Source organism: Pyrus communis, chromosome 13 (genome assembly GCF_963583255.1).
Source record: "Pyrus communis chromosome 13, drPyrComm1.1, whole genome shotgun sequence".
In the NCBI taxonomy this organism is placed as follows: domain Eukaryota; kingdom Viridiplantae; phylum Streptophyta; class Magnoliopsida; order Rosales; family Rosaceae; genus Pyrus; species Pyrus communis.
This window is the reverse complement of record NC_084815.1, coordinates 25,624,121-25,643,708: the sequence shown is the minus strand read 5'-3', so window position 1 is coordinate 25,643,708 and position 19,588 is coordinate 25,624,121. Positions and strand designations below refer to the sequence as shown.

The following is a 19,588-nucleotide window of genomic DNA, read 5'->3' as shown; positions in this document are numbered from 1 at the left end:
CCAAATTTCGATTTTGTCCGTCAAATTTCTTTTTTATTTTTTCTTCTCCCCTCTTTCTCTTCCCTATCGCTCGATCTTTTCATCTTTTGGTCATTCTCTCTCTCTTCCTTTGCCAAACCACGACGCCGTTTCTTCTCACTGTCGATGTCGCCCACCTCGCCGTCTCGACAGTCCACCTCACCCAGCTTGATTTGCCGACTCCGAGGGAGACTCTGTCTCTCAGAAACCCAAAAGAAAAAATTAGCTTGGTTTTGATCTCTTAATTTTGATAGTGTATATTTGGTTTGATCTCTTAATTTTGTGTTGTGCAAATTTTGTTTAAACTAATTTGGGTTGGGCAGCGGAAGCAAATAATTATTTGAATGAATTAATTTAGCTTGGTTTGTGCATATTTCGTTTGAATTAATGTGGGTTGTAGATATTTCGTTTGAAGCGACCCCCACCTAATTTTGTTTGAAATTAATATGGGTATTTTTAAAGGAACGAATGTTTGTTGGTGGCTATCTTTAGATCATAGATTTTTCTTTATTTATTTATTTATAATATTTAAACTTCCTAAGATTTGGATTTATGTTTGGTAGTTTTCTGATTCATGTTTGTATTTTGATTTTTGAATTGCAATTTGCAGGTATGTGAATCGTAAGTTTAGCATTTCAAGGCATATAGGATACGAACTTTATGTTGATAAATAGTTAGGTGGGATTAGAGGAGACAATTGGTGAAGGAAATTGGGATTGAATTTGGTTTGCAACTAATCAAGTGGTTCTTAGTGAAATCCTTTTCTTGGTTTGCTTACATTTTTCATTGAAAAGGTTTTTACTATTTTTCTGTGTGAGTTCAATTGTTTAGATTTACCCAAATCATATTGCAAGGCGGCTTCCTTATAGTTTGTGTTAGGCTAACTACTTGAACTATCTACCAAATCTTTTGCATGTAAATAGTATGTACATACACATCAATTATTATCTTTTGTATGAAAATAGTACTTTATACAAAAAATTATACGGTTTTTAATGCCACAGCATCGCGCAGGCATCATTAGCTAGTCTAATTCTAAAGGTATTTGAATCTAAATAAAGTAATGTAGGAAGAAAAATAAATTCAATGGAAAAAGAAAATGATACGATCGGTAATTTCCTCCCGATTATTATGATTAAAAGTCGCTAGGAAACTACCAAATATTCTCACAATAATTCGCTAGCTTCATACCGTCCCCCCTTTTCAATTTTTTGTTTTTTATTTTTCAGTTTTTATTTTTTATTTTTGTTGATTTTTCTTTTATTTATTTACTATAACAACAAATTATCATATTAATATTCTTCAAAATATATTTTCATGCAATATCTATTATAATTTATATTTAAACACTTGAAATCAACAATTTAAAACCTAAATTTAAAGATATTTTTCTATTTATCAACTTTAAAAATCAATAAAAAATACTTTGGGACTTAATAAATAGTAGGATCATGTCCAAAGGTGTTGCAATATTTTTCTTTAACTCCAATGCAAAATATTTTCTAAAGTTAAAATATCACATCCCGGCCCGGGCCCCCACCACATCCTGGGCTCGACTTCATCGTAGCACGATATTGTCCGTTTTGGGCCCTTACCACGCCCTCATGGTTTTGTTTCTGGGAACTTACACGAGAACTTTCCAGTGGGTCACCCATCATGAGATTACTCTCGTGCGCTACTCGCTTAACTTCGGAACTCCGATGGAACCCCAAGCCAGTGAGCTCTCAAAATGTCTCGTGCTAGTTAGAGATGATAGTGTACATATAAAGCTTACACGATCCACTCCCCTGGGCGATGTGGGATGTTACAATCCACCCCCCTTAGGAGCCTGACGTCCTCGTTGGCACACTTCTGACCAGGGATTGGCTATGATACCAAATTATCACATCCCCGCCCGAGTCCCCACCACATCCCAGGCTCGACTCCACGGTAGCACGATATTGTCCTCTTTGGGCCCCGACTACGCCCTCACGGTTTTGTTTCTGGGAACTCACACGAGAACTTCCTAGTGGGTCATCCATCTTGGGATTGCTTTCGCGCGCTACTTGATTAACTTCGGAGTTCCGATGGAACCCGAAACCAATGAGCTCCCAAAAGGCCTCGTGCTAGGTAGAGATGAGAATATACATATAAGGCTTACAGGATCCAACCCCCTGGGCGATGTGGGATGTTACATAAAAATTTCAATTTTTTCACAAAAGTTGTGAGGTATAACTCACAGTTTTCTGATTGATTTTGAGAACTTTTGTAAGATTCATTATAAGCCAAAATTTGAGTCATCTAGTCACACCATATATTTCTAAATTAATTTGGGAAATTCCAAAGATTTTCAACACCTACAAATCTCTTTGGGAGTCTCGCTATTCATTTATATTATTTTTCTATTTTGTCAACTTTAAAAATCAATAGAAATAGTTTCAAGGCCTAATAAATGGTAGGATCATATCAAAGGTCTTGTAACATTTTAGTTAACTCATACGCAAAATATTTTCCAAAACTAAAAATTTCAATTTTTTTCACAAAAACAGTGAGTTGTACCCATGTTTTTCGATCGATTTTGAGAACTTTTACAAGATTCATTATAAGCTAAAATTTGAGTCATTATAGTCGCATCACATGTTTTCAAAATTAATTTAGGACATTCCAAAGATTTTGACACCTACAAATCTCGTTGGAGGCCTCGCTATTATTTTATATTATTTTTCTACTTTTTCAACTTTAAAAATCAATAAAAATAGTACTGAGACCTAATAAATGATGGGATCGTATCCTAAGGTCTTGCAACATCTTAAATTGTTAAAAAAAAAACTCACGAAGTGGTGAAAAAACAAATAGATTTAATGATAATATTTTTACGAATTATCAAAACCAACTAAAAATAGTGACATCAACGTTTTTTGTGCAAACTGCAAATTTTTTATTTTTGCGAAAATATTTTTCGTGAGCATTAAGGAAAACTTTATTAGGCATTTGGAAGCAGTTTAAACATTTACTGAGCCACAAATGTTTTTTTAATAGAATGTTTAAGTTGAAAACTTAAAAAATAAGTGAAAAAATAGTAGTAGGGCACAAAATATTGCCAAAACGAGGGTTTGCCCTCAAGAATATAAATGAAAAGTTTTACATGAATTCCGAAAACCTCACGGTGGGAAAATGCGAAAACAAATAGATTTTATAATGAATTTTGTAAGAATTTAAAAACCGACTAAAAACCGTGAGTGCTAACCCACATTTTTTGACAAAAATACAAATCTATTAGGGTAAATTACATTTTGCTCTCTTAAGTTTGTGTTCAATTGCAATCTCATACTATATCTTTAAAACTTTTACTTATTATTTTATTTCAACGTCATACATCCATCTCAAATGTATTAATTTCTTCATTATCTTTCGATGTGAACATCGCGGACCGCCAAAATTGATGCACATAAATAAAAATATATAAAATAATTTGTACTTTTAAAATGGGCCCAGCCTCTCCTTCTCCATCAACCTTTCGACAAGTTTTTCACTGACATCGATTTTGGTAAATTAAATTAACATTATTTACGGGGATCTTCGTGGCGTTCTTGAGCTGATGAACATTGAAGTTTTTCTTGCTTGCGGATTGAAATAATATGTAAAAATCCTAAAACCATATCTTCCCACCCGCAGGGTCGGAGCCACTCATAAATTCAAGGAATTGAAATGTTTTAAAGATTTTGTATGAACTTACAATTGAACAAACAACTGAAGATGAAAAATGTAATTTACCTAATTTTTTATTTTTAGAAAACATTTTCCATTAACATTAAAGAAAACTTTATAAGATATTTGAAAACGATTCCATTTATTAAGCTGTAAATATATTATTAATAGAATATTTGATCCGAAAAATAAAAAATAAGTAAAAAAATAGTAGCGGGCCCCAAAAAATTGCCAAAACTAAGTTCTACCTTAATAATATCAACGAAAAATCTTACATAAATTCTCAAAACCGCACGTTGAGGCAACATCTTAGTAGAAAAAAATATTAAGTTTGTACTCGTCCGAACCCTCCACGTCCCTTCAATAATAATAATTTGAAAAAAAAAAAAAAAAATCTACATGGTACGACTTCTTCCGATTTCCTTGCCACGCAAAATAACCTTAAGAGAATTCCAAAGTTTGATCTTCACAAAAATTGTGAGCAGTATTGACGGTTTGTACAAAAGATTCATTGAAGAAGATAATATCTAAAAATTCTGTGTTATACATCATTAAAATGGTTGTGGTTGTGTTTTCAACAACCTCCGAACAAACATTGTAACACTTGTCTTCCAAGTCGTTTTGATCAAGTATACCATTTCTGGCACGCATCCAGACACAAGTTGTTACGATACAAACTCATCTTGCAAAAGAATTTCGTAAATGTCCGTCCTCAGATTCAGTTCCTTATCCCGCATGACTTCTTGGAGATCCGACAGCTCTTTTGCAGATAAGATGGAATTCAATTTCATAAAACCATCAAGCCATAGCTTTTTTGACCTATCATAAATATTTATCCAAGTTAACACGATGCAGGGAATAGACGAACGCAAAAATAAGCATATTGTTTAATTCGATCGCGAAACCTCTTGTCAAGAGATTGTTCAAGTTAGGATACAACTGTATTCATGACCACGTCAAGCGAGCAATATCTTACCACGGGCAGGCATGGATAGCCCGGAAGAAGTTTCTCCTAGCTGCTGAAGGATTTTTTGCCATGTTCATCTCATATGCAATGTAGCATCGCCAAAGAACAACTGAGTTATGAAACCTATCATCTCCCAATGCCCTCTCAAATAATCCACGGATCCTATGCTCCGATCCTCCTTTACTCAATTCAAATGACAATGCAAAAAGCCAGACGACCACAGAAGGTTTCCTATGGATCATCACACGCAATGCATATGTTACCACAATTTAAATCATCATATTACAAGATCTCACTTGTAACAAAAAGTGTCATGAGGAAAAAAAAGATCTTACTTGTGACAGTGGTCGTCAAACACCCACCGCAGTTTATTAGGTGTCGTATAAAGATGGCCAACTTTGATGAAATCACTAAATAGTTCAGGGCTGCATGGATATATTTGAAGCCCCTGCAATATGGACTCCCAGCATTTTGATAGACTTGACTGACCATGATGTCTCCAAAGCATCTTCATATAAAAGCTGAACATAAATTCAAGTTGATAACTACGGCTCTTTCTCTCTGCAGTTCACATGCACTCAATATAAGCCCAAACAAGTTTATATTTCATTAAACCATGCATATGTCTCCCCAATATCTGGATTGGTTCATAGAAACTAAAAAGAAAGTTGACATTCTCCGTAATTCGTCCCCCACTTAGATACCTTAACATTTTCATCTCACGTATCAATACAATCAAAGTGATGTTCAATATCATTACCTAACACATGCGTATAATGAGATTTCATGCCTTCACCAATCTTTTTTTTAATGATCCTTTATTAAATTTAAACCATTGAAACCCTCTCTCTTAACACCTACGCGATTATTCTACATAAAAAGTAAGCTATTCAAAAGACACCCTTTATGCAGGGTAGAGGAACTAAGAATATGACTGACAGGATGAAGTAAAATGCTTGAATCATATAGAATACTAACACGACAAGACGTAAGGAGTTGCACAGGACAAATACCTGGAAGCACCAATGCAAAAGCCTGATCTAGAACTTCAATACCCACAGCCCATCCAGAGGTTAACTCTTCAAATAAAGCAGCAGAACATATGAGAGCAACAGATTGATCATCTATAACACCTCGCATCAATGCCATTTGTAATGTTCTTATTTTTTCTTTGAAACCTTGGCGTGCTCTCAGTAATTGCAAATTTGATGGGTGAGATTTATATGGACTATACGTAGAACCACTTCCTAAGCAAAATAAAATATGCATTGCACGTAGTGATGATTCACACCCATTGCCATGCTCATTAGCAAGCTCCGTCTCAGCATACCAGAAATATAGAAGAGAAGCATTTGACCGTAATTCCTGCTCAACAGTAAAAGATTAAAATAAATACGTTTGTAAATGCCAACAAACAAAATCCATAACAAACCTTCAGATATAAGGCTGAAAATTATTTAAAGGAATCAATGTTCTAGTCATTCACTGTAAACAAAAAACACCCAAAATCTAACAGCCTCATGAAAAATCATATCTAACAGAGGAAAAAAAACTTAAGAGGTTAATGAAATTGATATCAGACATGAGCTCTAAGAGACGGATAGCTCAAACAAGTTTACAGAAACCATGTGCAGAATAGCACAGACAAAGTCAGCATAAATGCTCAACATAGGTTCATTGTGATCACTTGTTAGCATATACTTTGAAAATAACAATCTCTTTGATGGTCTCAACATTTGCATGACTAACCTTGTAGCATTAGTGACAAAGCATAAGTTTAAAACAAACTAGGAGTATTATTTGTGCATTTCCAGAACAAACAAATATCGGTTGGCCAAAATATACTACGAAACATATTTGCAATAAACACGTAAACCTTACCAAAGGAAGCCCTTCAATAGATGACAATGCCATGTCAAATACTCTTCTTGCATGATCAATATTCCCATGAAAAGCCTCCCTTCTTGCATAAACTCCACATAGCAACACATCCTATTTGTAAAAAGTGGCAAAGGGGACAATATCAGGTATACTATCAAACAATCTGTTAGTCAGTAAAAAAAAGGCTGTCTCTTTAGAGCATGTCAGAATGTGCAATAATTTAATTTTAGCGATTCGGCCCACTTCTCACACCTGCTACCTCCACGTATCAATGCATTATGATAAATGTATACAGATTTTTCTTAAACCTTCCACAATCGTGTCCCTCATTGAAAACACGTTAAAGCCTTGTTTTATAAACAAATAAGGTAGCTCAAAAGTCAAAACCTGGAAAAGTGACTAAATTAGGCCAAACAATTCATAGCTTTAGAATTTCAGATTGGAAACCAGATAGGAGATATGATATGTCTGGCAATTGAGAATCAAATATAAATGTTACCTGACGGTCACTCTTTAAGAGGAACTTTGCCAGAGCTCGGCATGGGGTAACTGAACGGCTGGAAGGATTTAAATTCAAAGCAGATAGCTCTTCAGCAACTAAAGCAGCGTCTTCTAGGACAAAATGACGTGGAAAAGCAGATAAACAGAGCAAGGTAGCATTACGAAGAAATTTCATCATGTCTGTTCTTCTGTAGATGTCATTGGTGGTACCCAAGAGAGATTCCAAGCTGAAATTACTTGAACTGCCTTGTGTTTTGATTAAAAAATCATGAACCTTTCTCAAAGTTTGTAATATAGAATCTGGCAATGCCTCCAAGCTAAGGACCTTCTCGGCCCAAGTGGAGCTGTTTGTAGATATCCTGTGTGGATGAGGGGTAAAAGCATTATATTATTTGTTGATGAAATTTAACTCAAAAATACAAAGAAATGAAAGAAAACTTAAAGAAACAATGCAAGTTTAAACACGACATTAATATTTCCACTTTCATTGTGGAAGTCAGATTCCTTTATTTTACAACAAAGCATATGGACAACGAAAATACGAACATAAATCCCATGCAACAGTGATAACATTATAGAGATACAATACTAATAGGACCTCACCACTGAGAGCTTTTCCCGCCAAAGAAATCAACGAATTGTAACACTAGAGATAAACGGGCCTCAGATGAGCTCAAAGAAAACAGGTATTCGTTGACATCTTCATACATTATGACTCTCGAAAGGTGATCATCTGCTTCTCCATCAGGTGTACCAACATTATGAGAGACAGCGGCTGCATCATGTTCAACCCCAATATAAACTGTGTAAGAAAATCTACAGCAAAGGGTGCACGCATAATAACTTCAAGCACATTCACATCTTAAAAGAGAGAGGGGGGGTTATTCAACGGGAACAGAACAAAGCCAAAAAAAAAATATGCAAAGACCAAATGAAAAATACAAGCACCCATGAAAGAACACAACATTCACACAGAGAAGGAGTGAACCTCTTGTACGAACAGGCATCCATTGAACACAATCTCTTGATAACTCTTCTTCTGACCATTTAATCCAGGTTGAACTGTCTTTAATCTCACCACTAGCACCAACATCAACATCAATCCCTAGCATCTTTAGCAAAGCTTCAGTATCTTCTTCTTGCTTGACATCTTCATCCTCAAGTTCCTCTTGAAACTCCTCAACCACTACATTACTTTCGGACTCCTTTTCTGTCTCTATACTATTTTCCTTATTTTGTGCGAGTGGTTCTGACCAACCTGTCCAGCCACCTTCATCATCATGTGCAGTCTCCTCTCTGATAACCCTTTGCCTATTCTCTTCCTCCTTCTCCAACCATGTAGACCAACCAAGAGCACCTTCTTCTCCAACTCTTGCACCATCACTGTTCCAAAAGTGCTCGAACAGTATCTGTTTACTCTGTTCGGTGAGGAGTAAAGACGGACAAAACAAACTGAATTCAATTTCAGCCTGAAATAGAGCAGTGGCCAACTCTTGATAGCCAGCCTGCCATTCAAACCTACAAAAACTGAGAAATATATCAACCAGACCAAGTTCTAGTTGAACTGTAGCAGCATCTGGAGGATGGTTTTCTGCTTGGCAAACCTGCATCAAATGGACACCACATTTAAACAAAAATAAGTTAACCTTAGAAGCTTGTTAAATTATGGACACTATAGCCTCTCGTAACAGGGTATAGAACAATACAATCTCCAATAAAACAAAATAATCAGAGAATTAAGTAAGTTTAAGAACCTGCCTAATGTGCTTTCTGCAAGCAGAAGCTAGAGCCTGGATTGCATGTGTGTACATTTTTCTCATGTCTGAAACCTTGAACCTGGAGAACTCCCCTTGAAGGACGCGCAAAAATTCTCTCCACAACCTGTAACTTCCTGAATGTTGTATAAGTATCTTTTCCCATCTACTAATTAATACATCAGAGTTGTCCCTCCTTTGATAAGCCTTTAGAAGAGGAAGCAACAGTTCTTCATTATCTGGGTTAAGCTCTGTCGCCTTCTCCAGTATGCTAATCTTTTTTTCCAGAATCTGCAAGCGAGCACCTTTCTGGGGTTGCATATCAGCAACCCTGTCTTGGAACTCTGCAAAATCCAACCAAACCTTTTCGTCATGGGGGTGCTCCCTCGTCAGTTTGTTAAACTCACGTGTTTTGCGTAGCACTTCATCTTCCCAAGACTCTTCAACCACTGAAGTTCTCGAGAGTGGATCATCACCATCAACGCATTCATCATCAGATGTTTGAGCATCTGTTAAAGGAATAAAATCTCCGGAAACTGTAACATCAAGGTCTCTGGGGACAAGTATACGAGCACGCTTTAGGTTCTTATGCCGTTCCAAAGCCATGTACTTTGCAGACCAATATCGACCAGCAGATTTTAGTTTCCCATCCAATGCTTCAACATCAGCATCTCTATCCAACGTCGAACCTGTCTTGTTCCACCGGGACAAACCTCGAAAATCAGACCCGGATAGCTCAGCAAGACCATAAGGTTTGTAGCGAGCAATGTCCATTCTGCATTAGAATTACAAATTAGTTCGAGTCAATCAAAAGCTTCAACCTCATCAGTCATAACAAACGAATCCTACAAATTTGGCTCAATTCCTAGCATAAAAAAATTCATTGATTTGCTCAGAAAATACAGATAAACATGAAAATTTTAAACTTTAAGCATAGTAATTAGCAATTTAGCACAATAATTTGACTAACATAGCAATTAGCAATTTAACTGAAATAGCGATTAGCAAGTTAGCTGAAATAGCAAAATACCTGTACAAACTTCCAAAGGCCAAATTGTCACGGTCCCCATGAGAATCGAGGTAATAATCTTTGGAAGGTTTAGTCTCGGAGTCGGCCCAAACCCGAACACCGGACTTCCTCGACCCATAATCGGCGAACGCTCCGCTTCCTCTCTCGACGGATCTCTCTCTCCTCCTCTTCTTCCTCCTTTTACTCTTCTTCTTCTTCTTCGTCCTCTCTCTCTCGTCGCTCCTATCGGATCCAGAAGAAGACTCCAGCATCTCGTACGGCTGCGCTTGTGACCGCACATCCCCCTGTTCATGTTCTTGCGGCGCGGGCGGTGACGGCGGAGGCTCGGGTTTGAAGTGTGCGGCGACGGCGTGGTTTATGGCGGAGAGTTGGGTGGTGAAGCTGGTATTAGAAAGCCACTGCGGGACGCTCGTGATTTGCTGAGAGGCGGGTACGACGGGGAAGAGTGACGTTTTTGCCGCTGCGGATGCTGCTGCTTCTCCATCCGACGGTTGTCCGTCGTCCTCCATTTTTCTCGACGAACGAAAATATGCAAATTGGCAAAATCCAATCTGAGGTGGAGGGCCACGGCGTTTTCTAGATTCTCCTCCCCCTCATACCACTGCAATTCGGGCCGACTTTTCTGATCCGGCCCATGTTCAATTTTCTCCATCCGCACATATTTAACTCAAGCCCAATCTACTGACCAGTAATAACTGAAGCCCAGCCCGACCATAATCCAATTGCTTTTGAAAAAAGTACTAAAAAATGCTAGAAGATGCTTCTCCATTGTATAACGTTGTCCAAAGCGCTTTTAATCATGATAACTCAGGCCCTACATCTATATGTTACACGTTCATTCTACTCGTTTGATGGACTGGTAGTTGGAGCTAATTGAAGGCAAACTGTAGAGTTTGTGAGGACATGAAAGCTACAACTTGTTTGCACTTCTGAATGTTTTAAGAAGATAAACGGCATCCGAAAGTACAAAACGCACGTACAAAGCACAGCGGTTGCTTGGCACGGCTAAAGCAAAATTGGACAGGGAGAGTTTGACAAGATAATTACTAAATTACCTAAAAGAATATCCCGCACTCATGTACAACACGATTTCATGATGATTTTCCCCCTCCCCCGGATCAAACAAAGCGAAGAAAGAAGAACCTAAGAATACAGTCGGTGCGTGCAAAATTACACTCTTGGATTACAGTTAATTTTGGAATACAACTTGGTAAAGGGGGAGGACCGAAAGGTATTTCAAACAAAAACCAAACACACCTTTCAATGCATCGTGCAGCAATGCCAAGGGCCGAAATCTAACATATGTATCACTGGTTCCATTGTGGAATCAAATGCTGGCCCCTTCGTAAATTGGACGCCCAAAACTCCAAAATGCAAGCGCAACTGCGCTATGTTGTCTTTACCAAGAGCATCTTCATACCGTGCAAGTGTTCAAGATGATATGGGTTCATAAGGATGTGATAGCCACGGGTGCTTCAGAGCTTCGGATGCAGAAGGGCGCTTCTTCGGGTTTATCTCAAGCAGATGACCAACGAAATCTATGAAGCCTTGGTCCCCCATTGGAAGCCTGTGCCTCAAGGATGTCTTCTTTGGTATCAGGTATTCCAGTCTGTTAGTTTCCTGAAGAACAGAGAAGAATAGCACCGTTTACAAAATAAATAATAAATACATGAATACCTGTAAACTAAGGTTACCTGTGTTTGTACAAAAACGAACACAACAAAATTGGAGAAAGCTGATCTGTGAATTAACAAAGATTTATTAAATAAATGGAGTAATTAACTCAAAACCATATGGCTTACCTGATTCCGTTCATAAAGCATGTGATTTTTTGTGAAGTATTTGTATGTATCACGTCCTTTGGCTAGCATGCCTTGATCAATAGGGGAAATGATTCCCATCACCCGTGCAAGTAAAGTTGCAGGGGAATCATTCTGGAAGAGTACCTACACAAAGCAAGTTCCTTTCTACATTTAGCACCAGTATCATGATTTTTTTCTTTTTCAGAAAACTTGTAGCTTATCAAATTCGAATCACAATATACATACATAGCTTGTACTGAGAAAGATTTCTGTTCAGTATATTATCTGTACTTTATCCTATGTACAGCTGAATCTCTGAAGGAAGAACCAAATAAGATATACTGACACAATGATATAACTCCATTTCCTGCCTACATGTCAGGAGAATCTATATTCGGTGTATTGCAAAATGATGACTCAAACCATATTGAGATGTGATCAAAATTCGAGTATAAACTTCATATTTCTTTAGTCTCACTTTGCAGGCACCAAACCGTTCATAAGACGACAGGAATTTATAGCAACGTCATTGAATAGACAAGTCCGCATAACAATATATAAAAAACACACTTGTTTTGTTTTGTTTTGTCATTTATCAAAACACAATCTCATGAATAAGTGTTAAGTAGTTCATCTCCGCATCCACTAGAACGGATTTATGGATGAATCACAGATACTTATAAGGGGCAATAATATAGAACAATAATAGTCGCAACTTCACATACACACTACACAGACAGACAAACCCGTAATGTCACTCGTAATAAACCAGTATTCTTACAGAAGCTGAGATTTACTTCAACCAGCAGTCAGGTTAGAGCTTAACATTAACAGATCTCAAATACCAGATAATTAAACAAAGTCAATATTTAGTAACCATGTTTGTTATAACTTAAAGAAACAGATACAATCACATGCTCTAATCAATAATCCAAACATTTGTATTAGGAAAATAAAATCTAACAATATGCATACATGGATGCATAGCACTTACATTGCCAGTACAAAGTTCGGCCAAGATGCAGCCAAGCGACCATATATCTATCTTCTTATCATATGGAAGTCCCAAGATAACCTCAGGAGCACGATAGGATCTGGACTGAACGTAGGAGCACAGATGATCCGTCTCAAAGCAACTACTTCCAAGATCAATGACTTTGACCTCACATCTACTGTAGCTTTTGACCAGTATATTCTCAGGCTTCAAGTCACAGTGTATCATGCCAAGGCCATGCAAAAACTGAAGCGCCTCTAGACACTGAATCGTAATTGACTGCATAAAAATTCAATAAACCTTAAACACCAGCATAAAAAAACTAAACGGTTGTCAAATAGAAAATGGAACTAAACAAACCTGCAGTCGTGGCATTGTGAAGTAGACCTCCCCTCCTGACTCCCGATTAAATTTATGAAATTCATACAAGTTTGCTTTGAGAAGTTCACATACTATTAACAAATGTTCCTACAACACAAAGTCAAATTCTAACTAAATAAAATTCATTGAGACAAATATGTAATTTATAAATGCACAAACAAGATTAATGCAGGAGGCGCAAGTTGGGAATATAAATGACTGTAAAAACCTGCCCCCAAAGGAATCTAAATCTTGACATGACTAACCACAGAATAGATACACAAAGATTTCAAGTTTTTGCCTTCCTATGCTAACACAAGGGCACTGCCATGAACATTATGAGTCCCAGGTACACAAGACAATGAAAGATGAGTCACACAAATCTAGCAAATAAATGCACACATATGAAACAATTATCTCTCAAAGTTTTATAAAAGCGACCAAATAAGATAACCGCTCTCCGGGGTCATATTGACTGGTTGAAAGGTTTGAAAGAGAACGTTGTTAAAGTAAATATCAAATTGTGCATTTCCTTACTCGATAGTAGAAGTAATCGTACAATCGAAGAATGTGATACTTGTCACCAGGATCATGCTTGTTGACGTATTTGAGAAGCTTTATCTCATCAAGGCTCTGATCAAAGAAGTCTTTGTTGTTCTTTATAATTTTCACACACACATCCATGCCTGTATGTAGATCATGAGCTTGTATAGCTTTGCTGAATGCAGCTGATCCAAGATATTCAGTAACATGATAGCGGCCAGCTAATACAGAATTCAAAACAACTTGAAAATTTTTGTCCTCCTCAAAGCCAGTTCTGTGGAACAAAAACATGGGGTTCAAATTAGAAGAAAGTTAAGAAGCCAATGATAAAAAAATAGCAATGAAGAGCTTCAAAGTAGCGAGAAACATCAGCAAAAGCAGAAAGACAAAAGTCCATCACAAGAGTACACGACTCAACAGAAGAAATCACACAATAAAGCTGTTTCAAGTTTAGGGGGATTGTGTTGTCATGATGCTGTTCATGTTATACGGAAAAAAAATAAAGGAAACAATGAGAGAGATAGACAGATAGATAGAGGGGAGTAATTAAGGTATTATTCTTCTTTCTTGAAGAAAACAAGGTCTAACACTACGGTTTCAAAAGTTTCCAGAGCATTTTAAAATGTATTATTGGTGTAAACAGAAAAGCACGTTCTCCTGTAACGAACCATGATCAATTAGTTTATATTTGAGATTGGTGAATAGGTGAGGACGTGCCTGTTTTTCCTGTGCACAATCTTGAGGTTGAAGGTCTCAAACTCTTCCTCTTGAGCCTTTATTTGCCTTACTTGTTCTTGCACAGCAGCTGCCTCTTCATCCTCAAGTGATGCCCCCGCATCTTCTTCCCTAACAGCAGCAATTTTCTCATCTTCTTCTTGCTTGGCATGCTCTCTTTCAGCATAAGCATAATTAGAGAGCGTTGAGGGAGTAGAGTTTGTGGATCTAACAGCATTAGCATTATTTTCATCCCTAGAACTCATTCTAGGTGAGGACTCGTTACTTTTTTCCCTCCATGAAGCAAGCATGTTATCATCATCAGGTTCTTCAGTGACAACAGCATTGAAGTTGTTTGACCATGACGGTTTACTAGAGCTTGCCTGCACCAATTGTCCATCTCTCAGTGGTGGCGGGAATGAAAATCCCCCTTCTGAATGATTTTTCTTCTGTCTAAATACACCATTATCATTCTCAACTATATATTTATTTGCCTCATGTTTACTAGTTTTCTTCTTGTCCCTCTCAAGTCTATCAATACGTTTCTTATCTGAGTCCTGATGATTCCTCCGTGGCCCACCAATTCCTACATCATGGTCCCGAAAGTATTCTAGATCCCCTTCACTACTGCCACCAATCAAACTTTCCCGTACTTCGCTGCCGATATCAGCAGCATCGCTATTGATTCCCACACCTATTGATCTTACTGAACCAAGCTGGTCGTCATCCACACAAACCTCCTCCAAACATGGCCTTCCACTCTCATTCACAACTTTCCCATTCCCTAACATGATGAGTTCATTCGTCTGAGTGACAAAGCCCTGCCAGACAGGTTCTGAACGCATTAAATTAAGCTCCTCTTCATCCATCAATTGTCCATCATATTGAGCTATTAAACCATTATCATCAGTTCTCCCATACAATTCAGTCACTGATAATCCTATAGGATCATCTGAACTTATAATTGGTTCAACATTTTTCGCTTGGAAGCACCGCTCACCAGAGAAATAAGAATCCTCCTCAGCAAAAGATTGATCATCATCCTCATCTTTGGTTGGACCCCTTTCCTGTGGATCTGGAACACTGCCATGTCCTGTTCCTTTTTCATTGTCACTAGGGTAATCAATTTCATGAGCCAAAAACCACGCCTCATCTTCAATTGGTTGTCTCATGTATCCGACATCATCATCATCATCATATTCATCAGAGTCCCAATATGGGTAGTCAATCGATTCACCACCAACAGTAGCAAAACCAGAAACCAGATCAGATGCATCCTCTGCAATCCCCTGACTTACAGACAGCCAACTGCCTCCTACAGGCCTTTTTCCACCTGAACCATAATCTTTAAAGAAGAAATTAGAGACTAGACATATCAAAACAACCAAGATAATGTGACAAGAAATTTGACTCTGACCAACTTCAGAAATTCAATATTTGAGGAATGTTCAAGACAAACTCTACTTAACTAAGCAGACAAAGGAATGGGTAAAAATGATCATTGCGGTAAATAGCTGCCAAGCACATACGAATAAAAAGGTGTGAAATGATTTGAAGTCTTGCAAACCAGTAAAAATAAATAAACTGACGTCTGCAATAGCTACTTAAAACAAAACAAATTGTATCAAAAACTAACCTGAAGAGTTGATTTCTTGTCCAATAGGTACATCCAAATATGACCCAATAAGAAGAGCATTGTCAGCAATGCTGAGTTTCGCGCCTGGTCCGTCTCGTTCAAACTTTTCCTCCCAATTAACATTCAATGGTTTGTCCTCTGACTTGAGTTTGACAGGTGGCAGCCTAGGGAACTCTTCCTTTTGATTCTCAGACAAAATAGGAAAAACTAAATTACTAATGGTCTTTTGCTCAGAAATCCCTTGTGACTGGCTTAAGTATAAAGCTCTTCCCACCTCATCAACCTGCTCCTTTACTGTTGCCCTAATATCAGCCAACTCAGTTTTTCTCTTTCCTTCTTTTTTGTCAGAACCAGGAGCACTATCATAACTCGTTGAGACATCACCCTTAGAGAAAGGAAACACGGTCTTGACGGAACAATCTTTCCACATCTCTGAAGGTGGATTCGTTGGTTCTTGGATTCTTGACCAAGGAATCCCTGCTGCATTTTCTTTGAAGACCGTGGTACTCGTCTTAAGTTGTTGTTCAAGTTCCTTAGGTTCGCTTGTTTGGGTTCTGTCATGCTTGAATTCGACACTAGCTTTGCTAGTGCTTCCAGACCAAGAGGTTTTCTTTTCACCAGAAAAGCTAATCTCTTCTCCATATTTCACAATGGCTTTACCTGAATCAGGAACTTCAGTTGTATGATTCTTTGATTGTTGGGATATCTGAGGCTCTGGGAAGTTAGTGATAATACCACCGCCATCACTTTGATAAGGTTCTGCAGGTCCATTGCTCGGACTGGACTTCCAAGAATATAAATCAAGCACGGTGTCCTCTAAACCTTTAGAGAATGCAAAGCTCTTGTGATTTGTCCCAGCCACCTCAATAGACTTATTCCGCTCCCCAAAAGAAGCAGCATTTTTCAATTTGCTTTCAGACCCATTTCTACCAGTCCCACACTCTATCTCTTTCACTATAAGTTCCTTAGAGACTTCACCACCATTCCGAGATCCCAAGCCTTGATTTTCCACCACTAGCTTGTCCCTGTTTTCAGCTTCCAACGAACGACCTGAATCCTTCTCTTCAAGAGTAAGCTTCTGAAGGAAACCATTCAAATCAGAACGATTACCAAGCTCACTTCGAAGAGCTGCCTCTGCTCTTGAAAACCTATTCTTCCGCAGAAAGTCCAGAATAACGTCAACAGAGTTTGAGTCCGTCATTTTCAGCCTCCTAAAACCTACAAGCATGCATAAAAAACTAAGCACGCACCAATCCTGAGAACACACCATTAACAAAAGTTCAAAAATCCATCTTCCAGTTTGCCTCACTTTTCCAAGAAAATGAAAAACAGAGCAGATTTTCGAAAATAAATAAATAAAGGAAACGAAATTGACACTCCTTCCTTCCATATAAAGTGACGAAGTTACCTTGTATTAAGCTCAACTACTGGCGCCATTTTGTCTTCTACTGTCCGGAGCAATGAAAAAATGGAACATTCAGAATATCAAAAAAAAATTTTTCCTTTCTCCCACATTTTCCGAGCAACCAAACAAAGCAAAACCATTCAATTTTTCCCAAAAAAAAAAAAAAAAAAAAAAAACCCAAGTTGTATTCAGTAGAGAGCGCCGACCCGCCTCAAAGTCTCATTACTTTGGGTCCCGAAACCGCTTATTCTCAACGTAGATCCGGCATTTACAAGCAGGCCGAAATTCCCATATCCTCCACAAATCAAAATTTACAAACCCTTAAAATCCCAACAGATTTACGAGTTCGCGGAGTGGGATTCAAATCCCACGAAACTTTCATAGCCATTGGACCAAAACACTAAACCATTTCTCGGCCGGAGAAAATCAAGATCTGATTTTTAATTTAAACCCGTGATTTTTTTGGGAAAAGGATTTGTGGGTATTGGAGAAGGGGACAAAAAAGGTTGAAACTTGCAATTAGAAAAGAGAAAAGAGGGCTAGAAATAGAGAGAGCGGCTGAGGAAGAGAAGAGAGGCACCTGGTGGGAATGGGAGTGGCCGGTTGGTGCTGGCGCTGCTGCTGCTGCTGCTTTTGTTTCTTCTCTGTGTAGGCTTTCGGGAGGGGGCAGGCGTGGTGTCCTGAATGGAGGTGGAGCCTTGGAGGTGGTCCAAAACCAATAGCTTCTTTTTTATTATTTTTTTTTTTTTTTTTTTTTTTTTTTGGAAATTAAACCAACAGCTTCTTTTAGTTTTAAAATTTAGATGCCCATGGAATAAATTGAATATATTCACTCACTACTCTCAACTTTATTACCAAATAAAATATTAATATTTCACTATTCTTTCCTTTTTCCTCTTTCTTCTTCTTCTTTTTTTTTTTATTTATTAATGCCTCATTTATCATTATGTTGAATAAATTGTTACGAGTAAGAGTTATTTTGGTACAAATGAAATGCTACACTAATTTATACTTGAGAGTTCAAAAAAAAAAAAAAAAACTCTTGAGGGGGTTTGAAACTTTGAATTATGACGCAATAGATTGTAGAAAAAACTCAAATAACTAAAACATTCCACCACATTGTTAACATTAAGATAATTAATTATAATGAAAAAAATGTTGCCATCGACTATTTTGAATTATTAATAATAAAATAAACTTATTATTTGTACATCAGCATGATAGCATCTATTGTCTGTAGTTCCCGCGTCTCCTAAAGACATGATTAACTTTTTAAATAACAATAAAAAATATTGTGAAAACCAACTTCACACTACTTTTATTCTAAAAATATATTTATTGTTGAAAAGTCTGATGGCAATGAATGCCCACACAGTATGTTAAGCAAAAGTCTTCAGTATGGGCATAAGTTTTCAATGCCCATGCAAAGTGAAAGTTGAATATGAATTGTATTGTCAGAGGACGTGTTATAAGTTTCAACCTGCATTAACTGCATCAGTTTGGAGTTGCTCTATAAATAGAGCACTCCGCATGTTTTCATGTAACAGAAAAGATAAGAAGAAGAGAACGAGAGAAAAATATCAGTAACATCATCTATTCCTCTGTTTTATTTGTTATCCTCTTGTGCTATAGTTTTAGTATGGCATTTTACATCTACCTTGCACCTACCATTAAAAAGGTTATTCCTCTAACTTTGACCTTTTTATAACACGTTATCAGCACGAGTCTCTAAATATAATTATTCTCTCATCTCTCTTCGCCGAACGAACGAAAGAAAGAAAAAATGTTTCCTTTAAGGTTTTTACTGTCCATCTTCTTCCTCTGCCTCAACTGCGCCGTATACCCTCGAGATGAACTGTTTGCTCCATGCCTGCTCTTAGTTCTCAATCTAACGGTTACATACATCTTTGATTACTTGTTTGGTGTAGAGATTAATTACTAACCCAATATTTATTTATGTTAATTTCATTGCAATCCAAGATGGTGCGGTACAATCGCCCATCTTGAACTGCAAATTTATTCTTACTGCGATCCAAGACGGTGCGGTATCATCGCCTATCTTGGACTGCAGATTTAATTTTACTGCAAATTTTAGGTGGAGCGGTATAATCGCCTACCCTACCCTGCATATTTGAATTTACCTGCTGTTTAATTTCATTGCAATTTTATCTGGTGCGGTATAATCGCCCACGCTGCTCTGCATATTTAATTTTCCTGTTACTTGAGTGGTGCGGAATAATTGCCCGTTCTATATTACATTATTTCAATGAGAATGGTGCGGTACGATCGCCCTCCT

The 19,588-nt window shown here is 37.6% G+C and overlaps 2 protein-coding genes across 5 annotated transcripts; both read right to left on the bottom strand.

Annotated features, from left to right (window-relative positions):
- Positions 1-4,145: 4,145 nt before the first annotated feature.
- LOC137713926 (uncharacterized) lies at positions 4,146-10,556 on the bottom strand. The gene is made up of 10 exons (XM_068453285.1): positions 9,839-10,556; positions 8,809-9,583; positions 8,043-8,658; positions 7,658-7,829; positions 7,053-7,413; positions 6,554-6,664; positions 5,686-6,037; positions 5,008-5,233; positions 4,682-4,903; positions 4,146-4,524 (listed from the first exon to the last, which is right to left on the bottom strand). The coding sequence occupies exons 1-10, from the start codon at positions 10,345-10,347 to the stop codon at positions 4,371-4,373; spliced, it is 3,498 nt and encodes a 1,165-aa protein (XP_068309386.1). The 5' UTR covers positions 10,348-10,556; the 3' UTR covers positions 4,146-4,370.
- A 437-nt stretch (positions 10,557-10,993) lies between these two features.
- Positions 10,994-17,982, bottom strand: LOC137713924 (uncharacterized). Of its 4 annotated transcripts, none has more exons than XM_068453282.1 (9): positions 17,873-17,982; positions 17,296-17,332; positions 15,888-17,105; positions 14,255-15,596; positions 13,532-13,811; positions 12,995-13,102; positions 12,635-12,913; positions 11,641-11,784; positions 10,994-11,458 (listed from the first exon to the last, which is right to left on the bottom strand). In XM_068453282.1, exons 3-9 carry the CDS (start codon positions 17,086-17,088, stop codon positions 11,270-11,272), a joined length of 3,543 nt encoding a protein of 1,180 aa, XP_068309383.1. In that variant the 5' UTR covers positions 17,089-17,105; positions 17,296-17,332; positions 17,873-17,982; the 3' UTR covers positions 10,994-11,269. The 4 variants fall into 4 exon arrangements, with proteins under 4 accessions (XP_068309383.1, XP_068309384.1, XP_068309385.1 ...); XM_068453283.1 differs by having other exon boundaries at positions 17,296-17,335; positions 17,873-17,976; XM_068453284.1 differs by lacking the exon at positions 17,873-17,982 and having other exon boundaries at positions 14,255-15,584; positions 17,296-17,859.
- Between the last annotated feature and the right edge of the window lie 1,606 nt (positions 17,983-19,588).